General features: G+C 44.5%; 1 protein-coding gene across 2 annotated transcripts in view; it reads right to left on the reverse strand.

The window, feature by feature from the left end:
- kif7 (kinesin family member 7) overlaps nucleotides 1–24,334 on the reverse strand; it is a 31,729-nt gene that overhangs the window by 5,227 nt on the left and 2,168 nt on the right. For both annotated transcript variants that reach the window (XM_079497936.1, XM_079497937.1), the window contains 17 exons: nucleotides 21,818–22,199; nucleotides 20,962–21,159; nucleotides 19,955–20,354; nucleotides 19,025–19,372; nucleotides 17,798–17,981; nucleotides 16,435–16,590; nucleotides 15,283–15,444; nucleotides 13,929–14,059; nucleotides 12,319–12,419; nucleotides 10,505–10,660; nucleotides 9,706–9,914; nucleotides 8,727–8,924; nucleotides 7,793–7,918; nucleotides 7,117–7,293; nucleotides 5,529–5,744; nucleotides 3,128–3,334; nucleotides 2,332–2,530 (listed from right to left, as the gene is read on the reverse strand). In XM_079497936.1, coding sequence (XP_079354062.1) covers nucleotides 2,332–2,530; nucleotides 3,128–3,334; nucleotides 5,529–5,744; nucleotides 7,117–7,293; nucleotides 7,793–7,918; nucleotides 8,727–8,924; nucleotides 9,706–9,914; nucleotides 10,505–10,660; nucleotides 12,319–12,419; nucleotides 13,929–14,059; nucleotides 15,283–15,444; nucleotides 16,435–16,590; nucleotides 17,798–17,981; nucleotides 19,025–19,372; nucleotides 19,955–20,354; nucleotides 20,962–21,159; nucleotides 21,818–22,184 — 3,535 coding nt within the window. In that variant the 5' untranslated portion in view covers nucleotides 22,185–22,199. The remainder of the gene's footprint in view (nucleotides 1–2,331; nucleotides 2,531–3,127; nucleotides 3,335–5,528; nucleotides 5,745–7,116; nucleotides 7,294–7,792; nucleotides 7,919–8,726; nucleotides 8,925–9,705; nucleotides 9,915–10,504; nucleotides 10,661–12,318; nucleotides 12,420–13,928; nucleotides 14,060–15,282; nucleotides 15,445–16,434; nucleotides 16,591–17,797; nucleotides 17,982–19,024; nucleotides 19,373–19,954; nucleotides 20,355–20,961; nucleotides 21,160–21,817; nucleotides 22,200–24,334) is intronic.

Raw genomic sequence — 24,334 nt, forward strand, 5'->3', positions numbered from 1 at the left:
CCTGCAAGTCAACATTAGCTTTAGCACTCATTAGCATGGTCTGTGTAGCATGATTAGCATCAAGCTTTCACAACTAACTAACTATGTTTGTCAACCAAAACTGCCAGAGTTTTGCTTTTGCCCAATGCCCACTTCAAAGAGCTTCTGATCTAACACATTGTGAAGCAAATTAATTAATAACAAGCCCAACGGAGGCATTCAGCTCAACTGACAACTGCCCAGTGCCCTATAGTACTGACGGTCCGGAGTCCGGACTCAACTGAGTGGGAATGGTAGAGAGAGAGTGGGGGGGGGGGGGGGGGGGGTATGAGAGAGAGGCGGGGCTATTGGAATCTAGCTGCCTGCATTCACATGAATGCGTCTCTCAACCGTTCTGTCAAACTTCACCGTGCGTTAATCGCGCGTTAATTAAATTAACGCCGTTAAAAGGACTTTGAGTTAACGCACGATTAACGCGTTAACTTTGACAGCCTTAATCAAGACCCTCATCCATTTGCTCTGTGAGGAGAGAGAGAGAGAAACATATCAGACCCTCATCCATTTGCTCTGTGAGGAGAGAGAGAGAGAAACATATCAGACCCTCATCCATTTGCTCTGTGAGGAGAGAGAGAGAGAAACATATCAGACCCTCATCCATTTGCTCTGTGAGGAGAGAGAGAGAGAAACATATCAGACCCTCGTCCATTTGCTCTGTGAGGAGAGAGAGAGAGACACATATCAGACCCTCGTCCATTTGCTCTGTGAGGAGAGAGAGAACATATCAGACCCTCATCCATTTGCTCTGTGAGGAGAGAGAGAGAACATATCAGACCCTCATCCATTTGCTCTGTGAGGAGAGAGAGAGAACATATCAGACCCTCATCCATTTGCTCTGTGAGGAGAGAGAGAACATATCAGACCCTCATCCATTTGCTCTGTGAGGAGAGAGAGAGAACATATCAGACCCTCATCAGGGTCACCCTGATAGGTGACCCTGATGAAGGCCCCCAGGTGACCCTGATGAAGGCCCCCAGGTGACCCTGATGAAGGCCCCCAGGTGACCCTGATGAAGGCCCCAGTTGACCCTGATGTAGACCCCCAGGTGACCCTGATGAAGGCCCCAGTTGACCCTGATGAAGGCCCCAGTTGACCCTGATGAAGACCCCCAGGTGACCCTGATGAAGGCCCCAGTTGACCCTGATGAAGGCCCCAGTTGACCCTGATGAAGGCCCCCAGTTGACCCTGATGAAGACCCCCAGGTGACCCTGATGAAGGCCCCAGTTGACCCTGATGAAGGCCCCAGTTGACCCTGATGAAGGCCCCCAGGTGACCCTGATGAAGGCCACCAGGTGACCCTGATGAAGGCCCCCAGGTGACCCTGATGAAGACCCCCAGGTGACCCTGATGAAGGCCACCAGGTGACCCTGATGAAGGCCCCCAGGTGACCCTGATGAAGGCCCCCAGGTGACCCTGATGAAGACCCCCAGGTGACCCTGATGAAGGCCCCCAGGTGACCCTGATGAAGGCCACCAGGTGACCCTGATGAAGGCCCCCAGGTGACCCTGATGAAGGCCCCCAGGTGACCCTGATGAAGGCCCCCAGGTGACCCTGATGAAGAGCTGCCTTGGATGGTAACCCATTTTGGGCGGGAACCCCTTTTGGTGTTAGCATTATGTTATGCTTTAGCTATTGAAAAATATCAGATCTACAAGCTCATAGCGCGCCACCGAGTGGCGCGCTACGAGCTTGTAGGTCTGCTATTTTTGAAAAATCGAAGAACGACTGACATAGAAACATAGCTTTTTCAGAAACCTGTCAGGATGTAGAAGACATTTTTAGAATCTGATCTCAGGTCAAAATGGGTTAAAGTTTGCCACCTTCTTCCTTCCTTCCACTGTGATCTTTACCGATCACCGCAGATAGTGACTGTTATAATATTAGCCCATGCACAGTACATCTTAGTCTATGTACTTGAACTTGAGATACAGTGTAATTGATATGTATTGTGTACTGCCTGTACTGTAGCATACTTTATAGATAGGCTACGAGAGACATCTCAGCGGCAGCAAGGTCAGCCTTGCTGCAGTAGGCACGTTATTCTGTCTCAATATCTTATTGTCACGTCATTATGATCCAGCACTATATATGTTCCTGTTTGTGTAATAAACTTTGTGAACCTTTAGCGTGATACTGTCTTGTGTCGCGTTATTGTCCTCCCGGGCCCGCCGCCGCAGTCGCCGTACCGAAGGAATACTTCAACCGGATTATCACACACCACCCAGCTTGCACACACTACCTGTCAGAACCAGACGAGGGTCCAGTACTTAGAGAGTTTACAGCAGTGGTACCCACCCCGACATTGCTGCAGTAACAGCTGTACGCTCCGTTCATGCTCCTTCTGCTGCTGCGTGAGCCGTCGGTCCGTGTCCAGCGTCGTGCGGTCCAGGGCGTTCTCCAGCCACTCCACCAGCCTCTGCTGCTCCTCCGCCCGCATCTCCAGGTCCGCTAAGGCCAGCTGGAGCTTACGCTCCTCCTCGCGAAGAGTCACCACCTGCACGTCCACAACAACACGCACATCAACCCGTTTAGGCCCTGACGTCGAAAAGATTACATTTAAAAATGTATTTTTTTCCCTGAAAAACCTCATGTTTCTATATCCGTGGTGCTCAATATTTCATGTCAAGGACCCCAAAAATTATATGTCATATGCCTCCGGCCCCCCATCTGAAAATATGTTGTGAGAGGCAAAGATTTTAGTTAAAAACGTGAAAAAATATATATTCCAAATTTGTGCCACATTTTCACGATTTTTCAAAAATAGCAGACCTACAAGCTCGTAGCGATCTACAAGCTATGAGCTTGTAGATCTGCTATTTTTCAATGGCTAAATTATAACATAATGTTTAAAACACCAAAAGGGGTGACACACAGACAGTTTAGGCCATCTTCTATAGTTAGTGCTCACTGCGTTCGCAATAAATGAACCACTCACGTTCGCAATAAATGAACCGCGCACGTTCGCAATAAATGAACCGCACACACACACACACAGGCTTCCCAGTTCCCACATAATGTGGCCCTGAGCGGATGCAATAAAAAACGATCATTTGATTAATCTCCAAAACAGACAAAGCGCACCAACACAGACCTTGTCAAAGTACTTGCACAGCAGAGCTCTGGTCTCGGAGGCCGATAAATAACTGAGCTTGTCCATGAGGTTCATCTCCCACTGGGAGAGCATGCTGGCGGAGGCCCTCAGCTGTCTCTGCCGCTGAGTGATGGCCTCGTTCTTGTACTCGATGGCCGCGTCTAAAGCCTCGATGGCCTCGTCCAACTGGAACAGGGTCCGCTCCTCCTGGAGAGACGGATAGGGGGGGCGACAACACACTTTACTGGATATTTCAACGGAAGTTACATCGCTATTATTACCCGCCACACACACACAGTTACATCATCCACCTTTCTCCCTCCGAACGCCAGAATAGACGCCTACCGTTACCTGGAAACAGAGGTCACAGCCTTTATCCCATTTTGGCCTGACCTCGAAATTTAAAAAAAAATCTTCTAAATCCTCCAGTTTTCTGAAATAAATATTTTCACGATTTTTCAAAAATAGCAGACCTACAAGCTCGTAGCGCGCCACTCGCTATGAGCTTGTAGATCTGCTATTTTTCAATAGCTAAATTATAACATAATGCTTAAAACACCAAAAGGGGTTCCCGCCCAAAATGGGTTATAGTCTCGCGTAGCCAGACAACTATTCCACAATCTCACGAATGCACCTCCCCGAAATCCGAGCGAGGAAGCCGTTTTTATTTTTGTTATTTCCATTTCTTCTAAAGCAGCAAGCTATATATGCTTTAGATGATTTCGATTTATATTAGGATAAATTTGCGCGACTGTAAAGACGAAACGAAAGTGGGTAGGAGGCTTCACTTCCGTGCTTTATCGCTTGCATGATCAGAGCTTCCGTTCTCCAGACTGTATGACAGAAGCTTTGGAAAATTGCGAGATTAAAAGCATTATGTAATACTTTAGCTATTGAAAAATAGCAGATCTACAAGCTCATAGCGCGCCACCGAGTGGCGCGCTACGAGCTTGTAGGTCTGATATTTTTGAAAAATCGTAAAATGCGGCACAAATCTTGAATATATATTCTTTCAGAGCGAACGTTTTTTTAATTTCGACGTCAGGCCTAAATGGGTTAAAGGGGCATTCCACTCATTTTCAACATTTTACTATGTCATTAATATACCGTAGAGCTGTTTCCTAGAACTAGAGGTCTGAAAAAAATCATTAACATGGTGAAACACATCTTGATGATGTCATCAAGATGTGTTTCACCATGTTAATGGTTTTTTTCATAATTACAGTTCTAGGAACTGGGGGGACTTTTTTATTATTTTCACACAACAGCTCTAAGGTATATTAATGACATAGTAAAATGTTGAAAATGGGTGGTTTTCCCCTTTAAGTACAACCGAAAATACCCAAACAGACAAGCCCCAACCCAAGAACCCCTGCGGTTTTCAGCCAACTGTCATCTTGGTGATGTAAGTTACAATATACACACTTTTTGGGAGTGTGTTTTTATTTTTTATTTTTTTAACTTTGTTTTTATTTTTATTTTTCGGTGAACAGGTGGGTCATGTTGGGCATCACAGTACATTTTGTAATTGTTACAAGTCATTTGTTACATTTCTATTATTAACTTTCATTGTGGGGATTGTGTTTTTAAACACTTTTGCTAGATAAAAATACTGCTCAGTGGTGATTATAGGTGCCCTTTCCTTATAGGCCAAACAATATGAGATTTGACAAAAACATTAATTGCAATAGTAAGGTTTTTTTATGATCCTTAGGGTCATCCAAATAACTTAACATACATTTTGGATCATTAAATTCAGGGGTTGAACGTTGGGGTACCATTGAAAAACTCTACACGTTTTGAGCTTGTAGATCGGCTATTTTTGCTACGACAGTAATATATGGCCATAGGGAGTGAGTGTGGAAATATAGTGGTCCTCTCCATCGTCAAAGTTGCCCACCCCTGGTCTAATGTCTGACCTCCGGGGGAGAGCAGGTTTTCCTGCCCGGAGCTTATATCTCCTAATGTCTGACCTCCGGGGAGAGCAGGTTTTCCTGCCCGGAGCTTATATCTCCTAATGTCTGACCTCCGGGGAGAGCAGGTTTTTCTGCCCGGAGCTTATATCTCCTAATGTCTGACCTCCGGGGGAGAGCAGGTTTTCCTGCCCGGAGCTTATATCTCCTAATGTCTGACCTCCGGGGAGAGCAGGTTTCCCTGCCCGGAGCTTATATCTCCTAATGTCTGACCTCCGGGGAGAGCAGGTTTCCCTGCCCGGAGCTTATATCTCCTAATGTCTGACCTCCGGGGGAGAGCAGGTTTTCCTGCCCGGAGCTTATATCTCCTAATGTCTGACCTCCGGGGGAGAGCAGGTTTCCCTGCCCGGAGCTTATATCTCCTAATGTCTGACCTCCGGGGGAGAGCAGGTTTTCCTGCCCGGAGCTTATATCTCCTAATGTCTGACCTCCGGGGAGAGCAGGTTTCCCTGCCGCAGCTTGTCGTCCAGCTCCACCCTCTGTTTGAGCAGCGTGTCCTTCTCCTGCCGCAGGTTGTTGATCTCCTGTCGGACCTGCTGCGAGTCCTGAGCGCTGCTGCTGCGGAGGAGGCCGTTCCGCTCGCTCAGCTCCCTCTCCAGAGACTCGATGCGCCCAGACAGGGTCACCAGGTCCTTGCTGAGGGCCTGCAGGGGGAGGGGGGGCGCCAGGAGCACGTCATGAAGGGGCTCTATATGCACACAGAATAACTCTTCCTACTTCCTCTAACCCATTTTGACCTGAGATCAGATTCTAAAAATGTCTTCTACATCCTGACAGTTTTCTGAAAAAGCTATGTTTCTATGTCAGTGGTTCTTCGATTTTTCAAAAATAGCAGACCTACAAGCTCGTATCGCGGCACTCGGTCGCGCGCTATGAGCTTGACCACTTCTCTTCCTTCTCAGCGCTTCCTTGGCTTCCGGCAATGAAGCTCTGAGAAGGAACAGAAGTGGTCATGTCACTGCGCCATGACACTTTCATGGACACTTTCATGGGAGCCAAACTCACACCGGAAGTGCAATGAATACATGGCAGTGAATGGAGCCGGCTGGACCAGCTCATAACAAACATTATTCATGAACAATTGAGACCTTTTGTAAAGTAATCACTTCTGGAAAATAACAGAAGACATGTAACACATTATTGTCTGCTGTGTTGCTATTCGATGTGTACACTGTGTAATTTTTATAGAGGTATGGTATCTAAAGAGCACAAAGTACCTTTCTGAACGCACCACGTATCGCAAGATAGTTTCCTGTCTGGCAGCCAAATCTTGCGATACTTCGGAGCCAGAAACGATACCGGCTGCTGTTTAGATCCTCAGATAAAATGATATACTGTGCACTCTGTGCACATCGAAAAGTAAGTGATTAGAAAACAACCTGTGATATGTCTTCTGTTATTTTCCAGAAGTGATTACTTTACAAAAGGTCTCAATTGTTCATGAATAATGTTTGTTATGAGCTGGTCCAGCCGGCTCCATTCACTGCCATGTATTCATTGCACTTCCGGTGTGAGTTTGGCTCCCATGAAAGTGTCCATGAAAGTGTCATGGCGCAGCACAGTCACGTGACCATGACACTTCCTTCTCCAAGCTTCCTGGCTTCCGGGCCGCTTCCCTACTTCCTTCATCGGTTACCGATGATACTGATTAAGGCTCTGTTCCATTTAGTGTACAGTTGTTTTCAAACTTTTGGTTGTACGGGTCTGAGTTACAGGCCCGTACGGGGCCATTTGGAACCCACTCGAGGACACCTTGAGACCCACTTGGTGTATCAGTGTTTCCAGTGAGCCAACATGCACAATAGCAGCACCCTGACTCTGTTTGACCAGAATGGAACAGAGCCTTCATTAGTATCATCGGTAACACCTGTGAAGGAAGTAGAGAAGGGGCCAAAAGTTCTTTCCAAAATGGCGTGGATGCATAGAGCCCATTGATACTCAAACATTTCCACTGCGAATGAAAGGCGTGTGTGTGTGTGTGTGTGTGTGTGTGTGTGTGTGTGTGTGTGTGTTTACCTGGCTGGAGCGGAGTCTTTTGGTCTCCAGTCCACTGCGTTCTTGCAGCAGAGCCTCCTTCTTGGCCAGGATCTCCTCTCTCTTGGTGAGCTCTCCTTCCAGGTCCTCCAGTCCTCTCCTCTGTTCCAGAACGCTCTCCATCTCCTCATCCAACCAGCGCTTCTGCTCCTCGATCTTCTACTCAAGAGTTAACGCATGCATGGCGTGCGCGCACACACAGAAAATACAAGTAAGACGCGCGAAGCGAACGCAGCTCGTAAATTGCAATAACAACAATTAGAATAAATTACGTACTTTGGGTTTTTTTTGTTCTCTTTGTGTGTGTGTGTGTGTGTGTGTATGTGTGCATGCGTGTGTTTTTTTTTTTTAAGTATTTTTTTTGTAAGTTTTTTCTTTTTACGTTTTTTTTAAGTTGAGTTTTTTTTTAAGTCAAGTTTTTTTTAAGTTAAGTTTTGTGTATGTGTGTGTGTGTGTGTGTGTGTGTGTTTTGTGTGTGATACAGCTGCGCTCTCTGGTGGCGGGCCGGTGGTGTTACAGCGTGACACACACAGACACACAGACAGTCAGTTTAGGCCAGCTTCTATAGTTAGTGCTCACTGCGTTCGCAATGAGCACAACCAGACAAACACCGTTATACAGCGTTGCTCAGAAGTCACTTTCCAGGTTCTTGACCCACCTGTTGCTCCTCTAACGAAATGACCGAGCCGTTACTGCCACTGCGTCTCTGTTTTTGGAAGGCAGCGATCTCCTCCGTCTTTATACGCAGTATCTTCTGTTGCTGCTCGTTCTTAATCTCCAGTTCCTAAAAGGGAGAGATGGTACGGTGGATTTAGTTATTGAAAAATAGCAGATCTACAAGCTCATAGTGCGCCACCGAGTGGCGCACTATGAGCTTGTAGGTCTGCTATTTTTGAAAAATCGTGAAAATATTTATTCCAGAAGGAAATTTAGAAGAGGATTTAGAAGATTTTTTTTTAAATTTTGAGGTCAGGCCTAAATAGTGGAAAGATTTCCATGGAATCAAGACCAGTCATTGAGACCTTTAGGCTGGTTTCGCATTTCGTTACTGTCGAGCAGAAATCTTGTATCTCCATATTTATTTATTATATTATTATTCTGAATCCACCCCTATGGGGTAACAAGGCCCTTCCAATCAACAACAATTACACTGGTTGAATTTAACTGCATTCATCTTGAACAGCTTAAATGCCACCCACTCAAATCATGTTAGAATTGCAACCATCTGTAACCCCTGTACCAATATTGTCCCTTTACATTACTTTTAGCATCAAATTTAAATGTAGGCATTTTACAGATGCTCTTATCCAGATTGACAGTGAAGGAGGACAGTGGAAGGGCCACGGACATTATGGAAGACAAGTGGCGAAAGAATTAGACAAGACAAGGAGAACAAGAATATGCTTCAAGGAGGTTGTCCTCCTTAATGTTGCGTTCACACGGGCAGACGCAAACGACAGCAGTCTACCATTCATTGTCAATGGAAGCCTGCAGCGACATGACTGATGCAACGACGCAATGCATCTCTGCATCTGCCCGTGTGAACGCAACCATTAGGCGTTGTTCGGTGTCGAGGCGAAGAAGTCACACACCTTGACTCTGTGCGTCCGTCGCTGCATCTCCGTCTCCAGGCGGCGCTTCTGCTGGCTCTCCTGACGCAGCCGGCGCTGCAGCTGCTCCTGCTGCTGCCGCATGCTCTGCACGCTGCGCTCCAGCTCCGTCACCCGCCGTTCGCTCAGCGCAGGCAGGGAGGCCAGGCGGGCCGTGTCCCTCTGACGCTGGCTGAGGACCTGAGGACACGCCAGTCACAACATGCACGTTGCCATTATTCAGATGAGAACAAGCAATCACATGCACGTTGCCATTCAGTTAAGAACAAGCACGTTGCCATTCAGATATGATACCCAAACCACATTTCTTGGTTTTTTCCCTGAAGAAAGACATTTGTGGAATGGACAAAACGATTTGAATATTCAAGTCATGCAACTGTACATTATTCAAAAACAGCATGTGTATAAATCTGTGTCTAAGACATAGATTTATACACATACTTCCCACAGATTACAATCACCCACAGAGATGTTGAGAAAAGTACAACAATGTGCAAACACAGCAGCAAGATGTGTGAGCTGCTGTGATAGAAGCATATCTAATGGAACACAACCACCCTAAAGACTAATCATTGTGTGTATTCCCGCACCATCTGCATCGAGTGATCTCGGTACATAGAAATTGATTTATTGGAGATTCTTGACTTTCAATTGTACATACATTTTATTTTGATGTACCGTTCAATTTTATCCCATTTTGGGCGGGAACCCCTTTTGGTGTTATGCTTTAGCTATCGAAAAATAGCAGATCTACAAGCTCGTAGCGCGCCACCGAGTGGTGCGCTACGAGCTTGTAGGTCTGCTATTTTTGAAAAATTAAATGAAACATAGCTTTTTCAGAAAACTGTCAGGATGTAGAAGACATTTTTAGAATCTGATCTCAGGTCAAAATGGGTTAATGGCATGTTTTCTCATGCCAATAAAACCCCTTTTTGAATTGAATTGTGTAAAGAGTACGAACCTGAACTTTGCTCTGAGCGGCGGCGATCTTCCTGCGACACTCCTGCGCTGCTCTGGTCCTGTCCGTGGCGCTGGTCTCCCGTTCCTGCCTCTCCAGGTCCTGCAGCTGCCTCTGGGCTTCCTGCAACTCCTGCCGCGCCAGAGCAGCCTCCCCCTCCAGGGCAGAGATCTTATGGCTGTACTGCCGGTTCAGAGCCTGCGCGTCTTTACCTTTTATGACGCACGCACACGTACGCACGCACACGCACACGCGCACACACACACACACACACACACACACACACACACACACACACACACACACACACACACACACACACACACGTTTCTTCAAATCTCTTTGCCAGAAATAGCCGTGTTGCGAACTTGCGATGTAACGTCGCAGATTTTCTATGTCACTGGTGTCTTTGAACTGGGGTTTTTGAACTGCCCACAGCCTTCCTATGAGACACAGACTGAGTAGGAAAAAATGGTGGTATTTTATCATGAACATTACTTAGGACCAATTATAGGAAGAGAAGTTGAAAAGTGGTGAAGTGGTCCTTTAACCCATTTTGACCTGAGATCAGATTCTAAAAACGTCTTCTACATCCTGACAGTGTTCTGAAAAAGCCATGTTTCTATGTCAGTCGTTCTTTGATTTTTCAAAAATAGCAGACCTACAAGCTCATAGCGCGCCACTCGGTGGCGCGCTATGAGCTTGTAGATCTGCTATTTTTCAATAGCTAAAGCATAACATGATGCTAACACCAAAAGGGGTTCCCGCCCCAAAATGGGTTAAACTCGGTTGGTTACTGTACCTGTCTTGACTAGCTCCTTGATGAGTTCCTCCTTCATGCGGATGGTGACGGACAGCTCTCTGATCTTCTGCTGGGCCTGGAGAAGACCCGTTTCCGAGCACCGCTCGAAACCCTTCAGACTATCACGTACGGTGGTGTCCCCTGCATTGGAGTAGGCTGTGTGGAAGAGAGAGATATGAAAAGAGCGTTGTATTGTGGACTGGAATGTGGAATGTGGATTTGAAGCCTTGTTGCGTTTCTTTCATGTTTGCGAACGCAGTGAGCACTAACTATAGAAGCTGGCCTAAACTGTCTGTGTGTCAGTCTGTCTGTGTGTGTCACGCTGTAACACCGGCCCGCCACCAGAGGGCGCAGCTGTATCACACACAAAAACACACACACACACACACACACACAAAACTTTAAAAAAAAACTTACAAAAAAACAACACGCACGCACGCACACATACATACACACACACACACTAAAAAAAGAACTTAAAAATAAACGTAAAAAAACTATCTTAAAAAAGTACGTAATTTATTCTAATTGTTGTTATTGCAATTTACGAGCTGCTTTCGCTTTCCGTGTTCGCACGTCTTACTTGTATATAAGCATGTTCGTATTGTCTCGGATCTACAATAGCAAAGGCAAATTTGTCCATTGGGACGATAATGTTTCTATTCTATCCTATTTACCAAAAAAAAAAACTATATTATCTGCATGCCTACATGGTGCCTACACTACATGATCTTCCGTATTATATTATATTTTAACTGTTTAAGAAGTTAGTTACTTAATCACCTAAGATGTTAAACTGGTGAAAATGTCCCCCCCAACACTGAATAAGTACTCCATGTACGTATGCGTTTTGTCACTCACACTAGGGCATTCACTTCTAGTCCTTTTTACTAGTTGACTAGTTGCCTAGTTTACTAGTCGACTAACTACCTATTATGTAAAAAAAAAAAAAAAAAACATTTAAAATATTTGTACATTTAAAAACTGGGTACATTGGTGACTATAACTATAATCTACCTGATCTAGTAAACTAGTCGACTAGTTGCTTAATGCCCTAACTCACACCCACTCATCTGCCCGTTGAGCTACTAACTCAGCAGACCGAGGGATAAAACCAGGAATAAACAGTTACATTATGCTGTTGCTCCTGCTTTTATTGTAAAACGCTAACAACCACCCTCAAAATACACAAAAACTAAATACACCACTGCTAAAAAAAAAAGAAATTGAAGACATTTGTCAACGGCCTACACTCCCTAGAGGAGCAAATGGCTTAAGTCAAGTAAGTCAAAGTTAATAGAAAAGTAGCCAAGTAGGAACAACCTGAACTGCCTATTTTTAAAAGGGATGAGATGGTTTTGTTTAGTCAACCTTTTTAGTTGTTGAAAGGAATTTTCCTGCCAGGAATTGTCCTGGCTGTTGTGTCCTTAAAATGTCTGTTATTGAAGATAGGAATAAGGATATCCATGCAAGTCTTGCACTAGTTAGCAACTCTTCAGCCAAAAGTATTAACAGCCATAGATATTAGAAATAATTCTAATGTAGAGTAAACAATGGTCACAATGACTATGTGGTCGCAGTACAAGGAAAGCAATGAATGAAACTTAAATTAAATCAGTGAGCTGAGAGAGGAAGGTCGGAGAAATAGAAAGACTCCAAGACAAAGTTCAACAGGAAGAAATGTGCACACTAATGGGAGAACACACAGCACTGTCTCTTTTTGTTTTCCTTTTTTGTGCATCTTTTTGCTCAAAAAGTTCTACTTCTTGACGTCTTCTTCTGAGAGCATAATGCAGGATGGAGGATGGACTCACATGCTTGTTTGTTGCAGTGTAGAGAGTAGAGCTGGTCTGGCTGAAATAGTAGCCCTTTACTTCCTGCTGACTCCCTCTTCGTCCACGTGAGGTTCACCTGTCTACAGGAAACATGTGATTTACACAAGGTATATTAAATGGAGGTCACCGACGTCATTTTCGCTATCACGCAATTTAAAAAAAAATAGCGCTACTCGGTGGCGCGCTATGAGCTTGTAGATCTGCCATTTTTCAATAGCTAAATGATAACATAAGGTTTAATACACCAAAAGGGGTTCCCGCCCCCAAAATGGGTTAAACTAAATCTCCCCTGATTGGATGAAATTGGTGTCCCACCCGGGAAAATCTGTTACTGAACAAACATTCTAGAAATGATTACTATATTAGAATATAGAGCTTTAATTCATAAAAGATAAAAGTGTTGCGACCTGTTCTGGTCGAATGTGACCACACACACCAGTATATAAGACCTAGCTGTGCTTCAATCTATTTTTCAGGTTTATTTCAACAAATAAGACATACCAGGAAAAACTGAGATGAATAAGAGGCTCCTTGAATGCAGAAAAAACAGAAAAAGATTTAAGCTTAAATAAATGGGCGCAAATGAAAACAACAAACAAAGCTAAAGATGAACACGTTTCAACATGCATCTCAAGCCACAACTTCTACAGTAGACGCTGCAAAGAGTCCCCTGTTCATTTGGGACATTTTCGGAGGCAATACATTTTCCACAAAGGGTTTAAACAAACAGGTCATACGTGACCTTACTAATGTCAAATATCACTTCATATAACATGTAATTCAGTGGTTCCCAAAGTGGGGTCCAGGGACCCCCAGGGGTCAATTAACATTGATTTTACAATATGAATTGGGGATCCCAGAGATAGAAATGCCATTAACACTCTGATTGCCCGGGGTTATTTAATCCATTAAATCATAGCGCCCAGTGATTTATAGCAGCGGAGCACTTTTACAGACGGACCGGATGTTATCCCGGATGTAGCCAAAACACTCTAGAGCCGATCGACAACAGGGAGGTATGATCACCTTACCTATGATTAAATCTAATGCGACTAGCGACGGGACCACGGTGGGCCGTCTAACACGTGATCTTTTCTTAGAACTGGACGGGATGATTTAAGATCGCGAGTTATTAACGTTTTAAGATTTGTGTGTTAACCCATTTAGGCCTGACGTCGAAATAATAAAAAAAGAAGTCTTCTGAAAGAATATATATTCAAAGATTTGTGCCGCATTTTCACGATTTTTCAAAAATAGCAGACCTACAAGCTCGTAGCGCGCCACCGAGTGGCGCGCTACGAGCTTGTAGATCTGCTATTTTTCAATAGCTAAAGTATAACATAATGCTTAGTTAAAACACCAAAAGGGGTCCCCGCCCAGAATGGGTTAAATGGGGGTCTCTAGACTAATGCATGTCAAACTGGGGGGTCCTTGAAAATAAATTGGTTGAGAATCACTGCTAGAGCCATAAAAATGGCCCCCTCTCTTGTGGGGGTCCCTGGCATATATCTCTTCAAATGGAGGGTCATTAGTGTCAATGACATGAAAATGTTTTGAACCACTGATGTCATTCATGTGCCAAAACATACTTGCGTCCTTCCCTGGTTTCAGTTTCCTCTTCACTACAGTTTGTCATTTCTGCGTCCTCTGGGTCCTGGTGTTCCTCAAAGATGTGTTCCTGGTCCCCCCATGGTTCATTACCATACCCCACTGGACTGCTCTGTAACAGAAAGCACACCGTCCTCCACACATTAATACACTTCTTCATATTAAACCACAGTTAAGCCCTTTTGGGGCGGGAACCCCTTTTGGTGATTTAAGCATTATGTTCTACAAGCTCGTAGCGCGGCACTGAGTGGCGCACTATGAGCATAGACCATTTTATGGTTGTATCCAGAATGAAAACATTCTCTGAGGTAAATTAGTTAGTGTAAAATTTCCCATAATAGCCTATAATATAACCACTATAATGTTTTAGGGCTGTATTCTTCTTGGAAAAAACATAAAAACTCCTATGGAAAGGCTATATTATTTTACTTATATTGACTAATTAGTATAATTTAGTAGCCTACTAATTTAGTTTAGTTGCATACATTTTATTTGTAGGCTTACTGTCGTGAAAGTTTATAATAGTTAAGAGAAATTCGAAGTTTGGGCTTCTGGCTTCCGTTTTCACCGAAGTTTTTATTTGTGTTGTTCCAGTCATAAGCGCAGGTCCGTTGTGCATCACATTCCACAGCCGTCTGCCTTAACCATAGAGTATATAAAAGGATAGAGACTGAACTGGCGCGAAGCTCCGCCCCCCCAGCTATTCATGACAGTGGAAGTTGCTCAGTGGCGTTTTGAAGCACCCGGAAGACTGCCGGAAGTACCTCCTCCAGACCTCAAATTTGAGGTCCGGGGTGACGTAGGGAGTGATGGTCCTACATGTTAAAGCCCAGCTGCACGGGGTTTCCCGGTCATGAATACACAGGTCCGCCTGTAGTCCCTCCTCCTACCACTAGGGCCCAGAGCTTCAACGTTGAATAGCCTCACTGGCCCCTTGGCCTTAACCCATTCTGGGCGGGAACCCCTTTTCGTGTTTCAAGCATTATGTTATACTTTAGCTATTGAAAAATAGCAGATCTACAAGCTCATAGCGCGACACTCGGTGCCGCGCTATGAGCTTGTAGGTCTGCTATTTTTGAAAAGTCGTGAAAATGTGGTGCAAATCTTTGAATATATATTTCAGAGTGAACATTTTTAACTCAAATCTTTGCTTCTGGGGGGGTCCCTGGAACAACATATTTTGAGATGGGGGTCCGTGGCCCAATAGAGATAATTCTGGGGGTCCTTGACATGAAAAAGGTTGAGCACCACTGACATAGAAACATGGGTTGTTCAGAAAACTATTAGGATTTAGAAGCCTTTTTTCTTTGTGGAGCCCAGAGGGGCAGTGCTTACCTGTCTGGCTGTCACTCCGTTGTGGCTGCTGCGCCGCGTGGAGCCCAGAGGGGCAGTGTGAGGCCGCTGTCTCAGCTGCAGACCCAGTCCGAGTAGCCCCGGTGTCGACAGCAGACACTGCAGCTCTGCTATCAGGTCCTGCTGCTCTTGTAGCTTATCACTCTGAGAGAGAGAGAGAGAGAGAGAGAGAGAGAGAGAGAGAGAGAGAGAGAGAGAGAGAGAGAGAGAGAGAGAGAGAGAGACCACCAAGGATCAAACTCACACACACAAAATATATAACATGATGATGATTCACAGACAAAGCACCGCCCGGCTCATATGACTGTGAATGTGTGGCTCCAGGCAGCCCTGTAAAGACATCAAGCGCTATTCTCCCGTCACATAGCCTACTTGCCGAGCAAAACAAGGAAGCTCTGGTGGCGCAAAGCGTAGCTACTTTTGTGAATTTAATAGTTTTATTAGGTAAATATTGCTATATGTTTGTAACCGTTTTAGAAAAGCAATAAGCCACAGCTTACCGGGTAGCTACACCTCCCAGCCATTGTAAAATACCCGGTAACCTGAGACCTCTCGTGGCTTATTGCTTTATCAAAGGATGAAGCTGGTCTGACCTGTTGCAGTTGTTTTTGACAGAAAATTTTGATTTTAGTTTTAGTCATAGTCTCTTGAATTGTTTTAATTTAGGTTTAGTCACATTTTAGTCACCTGGAATGTTTTAGTGTTAGTCAAGTTTTAGTTGACTAAATATCATAAGATTCTAGTCGACTAAATCTACAGTTGATTTAGTCTAACAAAATGTATTTTGGCGGGCCTTGATGTCGTCGTAATGACTTTTTTTTCACTTGCTGAAAATAGCCGATCTACAAGCCCACAACGTGTCGCAGCGCAACGCGTTGTGGGCTTGTAGATCGTCTATTTTCAGCATGCAACTAATTGTAAAATGACTTATACTGGATCTCTTGTCCACTAGTCCCTTCCTGACATTTTAGTCTAGTTTTTATTTGTTGACGAAATTGTCAGTATATTTAGTCTTAGTTTTAGTCGTCATAGCTTAGTTTTCATTTAGTTTCCATTTAGTTTTCGTCAGTGGAAAAAGGGTAGTTGATGAACATTTTTCGTCTTAGTTTTAGTCTTAACGAAATGAACACTGACCTGTTGCTTGTATTGCTCCATGGCGTCTTCGAGGGCTGCGAGGAAGTCTGTGTTCTCTTTCTCCAGCTGCTGGACCTGGGCTTGAAGCTGGGCGATGACCTCCTCCCTGTCACTCTCATGGCTCCATTTCTCCCCTGTAGCCTCTGGGTCCTGGTCCTAAACCATGTATTATGTATCATCAGTCTATTCCACCAAAAATATTTAGAACAAAAAACAAAAAAGAGAGAAAAAAAAACAAAAAGCTAAAATATAAAAAAATCGATTTTGAGCGGAATTGTTCAAAAATAGTGAAAATAGTAAGTGAGCTCATTATTTACAACGCATAAAATGTTTGTACGACAACAGGGGTTTATTTTTTTGCATTGACTCATTGAAACACATCAAAGATATATATATATATATATTAAGAATATATTTAAAAATGTGCTTCAAGATTATTCAATCCTATATTAACCCATTTTGACCTGAGATCAGATTCTACATCCTGACAGTTTTCTGAAAAAGCTGTTTCTATGTCAGTCGTTCTTCGATTTTTCAAAAATAGCAGACCTACAAGCTCGTAGCGCGCCACTCGGTGGTGCGCTATGAGCTTGTAGATCTGCTATTTTTCAATAGCTAAAGCATAACATAATGCTAACACCAAAAGGGGTTCCCGCCCAAAATGGATTAAAATTGCCTAGAGGGTGGGTCGACTGCGGACCACAAAAAACTTAGCACAAACACTGTTCAGGGATCTGACATGACAATGGTCACACCAGGGGCCATGAGTGGCCCCCCGGGGCCATGTCGAGCCTCTCAGGGGCCACAGTACACGTTGTTGCTCTAATCCCCACCGAGTTCTGGGGTTGATCATGAGAAATAGCCACACCAGGGGCCCCAGTCTTGCTCCAATTTAGAGCCCTGTATCGGGAGTGGGATCCCACGATACCCGCCAGGAACCAGCGCAAATGTTGCTGGCGCGAGCGGTATTTAAATACCTGCAGTCGGGAACAAGCGGTCAAGATAAAAGGTGTGGGACTAAATGGGACTTCATTATTTTTTTGCAAACAGGAGCGGCAGACAGACGGTCACTGCAGGTGGTCAAAAAATGAAATCATTGGGCTCTACTACTCCAACCCACACAAACACTGTTCAGTGGTCTGCCATGAAAATAGCCACAAAACTATTTGTTAACACATATGGGGCACTGCAGCAGTTTAAACACTTCAAATGGCCATAACTGGGTGAACATAGCACAATATAGGACTGGATTTGAAGGCCTGAAAGTGTAGTTAATAAAAAAAAAAAAGTAATGGATAGAATAATCACTAAATAATGACAGTTGGAGCCCTATTCGTGCGTGCGGTTGCATTGTGACTGTAACCTGATTCTTTAAAGCAGTCCTTCCCGTCCTCAACGTAACGCTGTCCTCGTTGTCGATGCCGCTGTCCGGTCCAGAGGCCGTGGTCAGGCCGCTCCTCTCCTCCTCCACGGAGTAGAGCCACTCCTTCACTCGGAGACTCTGGTCTGCACTCAGAGCCTCCTCGCTCTGCAACTCGTGGAGTAACCTGAGTGGGAGTTCATGGAGATTAACAAAATAATGAAGGGGGAAAGGGGAAAAAAACAACATTTGGTTAAGTGAAATAAAACTAACAAGGCTTTATATTAACACCTTGGAGGCCCGGAACTATTTAATCCATTTCATCCATGTGCCCATCATTTATAGCGCACGGACCACTTTTACCGGCGCACCGGAAGCTGGTGTGCAGTGCATGTCCGTGTAGCAGCTAACAATAGCCACACCACTCTAGAGTCGATCGACAACAGCGGGAGGTAATAATAAATCTATCGCGACTAGCGACTGGACCGCGGAAGGCCGCCAAACACAGGATCTTTTTTCAGAATTAGACGGGATGATTTAGATCGGGAGTTATGATCGTTTTAAGATTTTCGTTTTCGTCAGCTAAACAGGCAGGGGAGATTTTCGATGACGTGTCACTTTTTGACACGTCATCGGATCGGGCAACAAGCGCTCCAAGGCTCTAGAGCGATGCAAACGGTTTTGTTATCATTAATCTCCGTCCTATTTATCAATCTCCGTGTTGGGCACTTGACCATGACCTTGAACTTGGACGGAGAACTCCGCCCTGGGCCTCCAAGGTGTTAATGTATGTTTAAAAAAACTAAAATCTGAGATCAATATTTCATACATGAGCTTAGTATTTAGGGTGGCTATGAAATATTTGTGCCAGTTTTAAATGTGAAACTGTAAAAAGGCATGTCTTTTGAGTTCTTATAACAATACTTTTCTTTTCTAGCATTCTCAATAAATAGAATGTGCATCTAAGCCTGTCTTGCATCTGCCATTTTGGAGTGCTGCTTTTTTTTCCACTTCGGTGGTTTCTTGAACTTATAGTTCTATCCATAGTTGTATCTTTAATCCAAATTTATACTAACAAACCCTGCAGAGTGCAGATACTAACACAGTAACAAAGTTATCAATAGTATCAAGAGACGATTTGTGTCAATACCACATAAACATAATAGGAGTTAAAGGAGTAATATCTTACAACACAACATTATATTGTAAATAATGTGGTTATGCTGTAACCTGTATGCAGTATCTGTACAGGTCCTGTAGTGGGCGCTCTGGGCCTGCAGTCTACCCATCTCTGCCTCTCCGTGTCGAGGTCTCCTGTGCGGATCGGCGTGCGAGATTATGCGGGTCTCGGATCGCTGGCGGTTCTCCAGGGCCCGGCGAAGGGCCTTGATCTGTTGCTCCAGCCCCTCCACCCGGTCCGGCTCGCCCTTGCAGTTCACCGTGGCCCGGTTCTGAATGTTCCGAGCTCGCATGGCATAGTTCAGTGTGTTCAGACTCTCGTCAAAGTCCGACGAGGACGGGCTGATGCAGGCGATCATCAGTGTCTTGGAGTTTCCTCCCAAAGAGTCTTTTAGGATCCTAAGTGGGGGGAAAAAAGCCACATAAACAAAAATAATAAATTCCAACACTGACCAAGTAAAGCTACATACAGTATGTATAGTAACCACTTAAAACCCTATACTTGGCCTCCTCATTTTACTTGACTACAAGGTCACAAGGCGCATTATAGATCTGCTATTTTCACCTCGTATTCGTAACGTTGCGCTGAATGTTTGCCTATAATGACATGTACAGAATAGGGGATGCTAGGGGTTTAATTTAACCCATTTAGGCCTGAAGTCAAAATTAAAAAAATGTGAAACATGAAATACCTCATGTTTCTGTATCAGTGGTGCTCAATATTTCATGTCAAGGACCCCCAAAAATGATATGTAATTGGCCACCGACCCCCATCTGAAATTATGTTGTCCCAGGAACCACTCAGAAGCAAAGATTTGAGTTAAAAATGTTCACTCTGAAAGAATATATATTCAAAGATTTGTGCCGCAAGTTCACCATTTTTCAATAGCTAAATTATAACATAAGTTTAAAACACCAAATGGGGTTCCCGCACAAAATGAGTTAAGAACTAATTACTTGTGAATTTCTGAACAAACGTACCTGGTAATTTTGGAATCTCTGTAAGGTATATGGGTTCCTTTCCTCTTGGGGTCCCCCAGTGCCCCTATGACATTCCCCAATGCCAGCAGGCCGCTGTTGATCTGAATGCTCTCCTTCAGCCTCTCCCCGGTGTTCCCCGTCCGCAGGATGCGCTCCGACCCCGCCAGGTCCACAAAGTGGAACTTGGAGTACAGGACGTGCGGCCCGGCACCCGCCGCGCTCCCTGAAAGTCGCGAGCCGCCGCGACGCTGGTCCATGTGCACGGTGAAGATGGTGTGTGAACGGCTGGAGTGGGGATTCATCTGGGTCGCTCCCGTGTGCCTGGCCGTGTTCCCCGACTCCAGCAGGCTCAGTACTTCGTCGAGACCCTCCACTTCACATTCTTTCACTCCACATAACACTACAGAGTCACGTGCCATGCACACAAGAGACACAAGACACAATCGTGGTTACTGTTGTTGACCTGCACAAGATTTAATTTATATCAAGTAAAAAACTGTACTTTTTCTTTTCTAATAATTTTTATCCCACGATTTTGTAACCCATTTTTCACCCCTGTGTCAATTATCTAATGTGATCCTGTGCTCTGAACTCATGCTTCCTTCATGCCTGATCCAAGTTGCTCCTTTGCACCTGACAGGGGGGAGTTTCCCTGGTTGGACGTAGCACGTGGAAAGGAACACGTTATTCCAACCAGTTCCTTTCCCCTCCATCAGGCGCCACGGCTGGCCAGGGGGAGGCAGTTTAGAGACCAGGATTACTGCATGTTTTTTGTGAGGGGTACCTACCCTAGGGGACACAGGGAGAACATGCAAACTCCACACAGAAAGGCCCTTTCGCTAACCCCGCCTTGGGTATGGGCACTGATGACGCGGAGGAGGAAACACGCTGCTAGCACCCACAGCGCCGCGAGCAGGAATCGAACCCAGGACCTTCTAACTGTGCCCCCCCAAAAAAAACAGTACTTTTATGTTAATACGTGAGTACTTGTTGACATTGATCCATACCTATGTTGCCTTTATCCTCTCTGATGTTAATTTGCTTACTGGCCGTCTCCACTTCCAGTAAGTCCTTGAATTCCTCTTTGTAGACCTCCAGGTAGGAAACTCGGACAGAAAAGTCTGTGAGGTCATTCTCATCAAGCAGCTTGAAGACCTCGGCAACAGCTCTGGGGATGATGCCCTGCTCTTCATCCCTAAATGAAGCTACACACATGGAACAACATGGCCTTATATATTCATAATACACAAAGCAGAGGGGTTTTGTGCTGCTTAACCTGAAGCAGAATGAAGAAAAAAAGTGGAATGTCCGCACACGATATATCTGCTCCCCTCTTTTTTTTTATTACCTATAAATACAACAACGTTTCGCCCCTCTGGGCTTTCTCAAGTTTTCCTGCTTAACCTGAAGCAGAGTCAGAGTGTAACACTTGATTTAACCACTTTAATTCTGGTGACCCTATAAAATCTTCCGCCCCCCCAAAAAAATGGTATGCGAAAATAGTCGCGATGTGACAAGTGAGCTTGTAGATCCCCTACTTTCGCTATTCGTAATATGACCAAGTACATAGAAAGTGGTTAGCTTACAGTACAATGTTCATTGTTCACTCACGTGTGCACTCACGTGTCCCTAGCACGCCACCGAGTGGCGCGCTACGAGCTTGTAGGTCTGCTATTTTTGAAAAATCGTGAAAATATTTATTTCAGAAAACTGGAGGATTTAGAAGAAATGTTTAAAATTTTGAGGTCAGGCCTAAATGGGTTATTTGGTGCAATCAAATGTACAGTATGCGTGTCAACTTCATCGTCATTTAGGTTCAAGCAAACAAGAGCGTGTGGGGAGAACGAGAACACGTAAACTTACAAATATTGGCTTCTCCGATCGTGTACGTCTTGCCCGAGCCCGTCTGACCGTAGGCGAAGACCGTGGCGTTGAAACCCTGGAAGAAGGCCTCTATCAGCGGTTGCACCGACCCGCTGTAGACCTCCTCCTGGCAGCACGTCTCGTCAAAGAGGAAGTCACAGAGGAAGTGGCGGTCGTGGCCCAGGGTGACACGACGCTGGTCCTGGTCCACGGTGATGCAGCTCTCGTGGCTGTGCAGCACCTCTTTGGGCAGCAGCGGACGCACTCGGACAGCGACCTGAACGGCGGTGTCCTCCCCTCCTCTGCTCTGCCCACTCGGCACTTTGGGAGACATGGTCTGTTCTTTGGCCGCGACCGCTATGGACATGTCATATTCAGCTCACTAGAAGAGAAATACAGATATTATTATCAGTTACAAATGTCTTATTTTTTTTTATCAAACGATTTTGTAACCCATTTTTCCCCCCTGTGTCAATTATCTAATGTGATCCTGGGCTCTACACACCCTCCGCCAACCTAGTCCCCATATATGGGGGACATGGGGAGAGCAACGGACTTGAACTCATGCTTCCTTCATGCCTGAGTGTCCAAGTCGCTCATTTACACCTGACAGGGGGGAGTTTCACCGGCCGGACGTAGCGCATGGAAGGAACACGTTATTCCAACCAGTTCCTTTCCCCTCCATCAGGCGCCCCGGCTGGCCAGGGGGAGGAAGTTTAGAGACCAGGATTACTGCAAGAAAATGTATTTTCTACTGAGCAAAAGGCAGTAACAAAGATGGGTGTAGAGCAGTGATTCGCAAACGTTGTGTTATTATTAGACCCCCAGCTTGGGTTGTATTAGGCCACAGACTGCTCTGAGAGTGTACAAATGAAACCAAATGGACCCTTATGTTATGAGTCTGTAACTCTGATAGTCTGAACAAATGAAACATATGGTCTACTTTTTGTTCCATTTGTACACTCAGTTACAAACCCAAGAGTACAGAACAGTCCATTTGGTTCTTAATCCTTCGCTGGGGAACCCCTGGAACCGCCTCTAGGACCACACTGGGTCCCCACTGATGTAGAGAAGAAGACAGCTCTTTGTCATTAGATTGGAGGTCTGTATACCAGTGTTGTTTTTGGCAGCAAATTTCTATTTTAGTTTTAGTCATAGTCTCTTGAATAGTTTTCATTTAGTTTTAGTCACATTTTAGTCACCTGGAATGTTTTAGTGTTAGTCTAGTTTTAGTCGACTAAATGTATTTTGCCGTCCTAATGGCTGATTTTACACTTGTTGAAAATAGCCGATCTACAAGCTCACAACGCGTCGCGCTCTATTTTCAGCATGCAAACAAGTGTAAAATGAATGAATACTGGATCTCTTGTCCACTAGACATGTCTGGCTGCAGTAGCTAGGCAACAATCACTGCCATGGGAGCATCACATAAGACCATTCAAAATTCCAATTACATTTGACATGGTAAAATCATGATCTTCCCAGATCAAATGGCATATTATTCTCCAGTATCTAACTTTTCCTTGACCCATTTAGGCCTGACGTCGAAATTTAAAACATGTCTTTTTTAAATATATTTGTTCATGTTTCTGTATCAGTGGTTCTCAATATTTTGTGTCAAGGACCCCAAAAATGATATGTAATTGGCCGTCGACCCCCATCTGAAAATATGTTGTTCCAGGGAACGCCCACCAGAAGCAAAGATTTGAGTTAAAGACTGAAACTCTGAAAGAATATATATTCAAAGATTTGAGAAAAATAGCAGACCTACACGCTATGAGCTTGTAGATCTGCTATTTTTCAATAGCTAAATTATAACATAATGTTTAGAACACCAAAAGGGGTTCCCGCCCAAAATGGGTTAAACATACTGTGTGTATGTCTACATGTTGCGTTTATTAAGCGCAGAAATAAGCAGATTGTGAAAAATAAAATATTCAGCAACAACAACAGTAAAAGGTCTGATGGTTGGAAGGACTTGGAAGGATCTACATGCAAAAATGCTTTTGCCGATTTACAATGTCTTTTGAAAACCTGATAGGGTGGAACTTATTATTTATAGGACTGTTATTCCTTGCATGTTTTGTGGATAAATCAGTACTGAAATTGAACCCATTAAAACCGGGAAAGCAATAGCATCAGTGTCATTTTTGCGTTTTAGCGTTGGATATTCAAAAATGGCAGCTACACAGGCTCACAGCACTCACTTCGTGCCACGCTTTTAAGCTCGTACATGATTCTGCTATTTTAACGTTTGAAAATCGTTTTGAAAATCTTGAAAGTGTGAGAACTATTTAAAAAAAAGAATTTGTAGAATCGATAAACAAGAATAAAGTCTGCACACGGGAAATGCTCCAAAGCTTAAAAACTAATATTTGCGTTCCTTTTTTTTTAACACCATTGGACTCTACATTGGACTTACATATTGGCTCTTCATCAGACATTGAAGTATACACACACACAAGCACCTACGTATATACACATTGTTCTAAGTCAGCTGACCAGCAGTGACCCAGC

This window comes from Electrona antarctica, assembly GCF_951216825.1.
Source record: "Electrona antarctica genome assembly, chromosome: 3".
Taxonomy (NCBI): domain Eukaryota; kingdom Metazoa; phylum Chordata; class Actinopteri; order Myctophiformes; family Myctophidae; genus Electrona; species Electrona antarctica.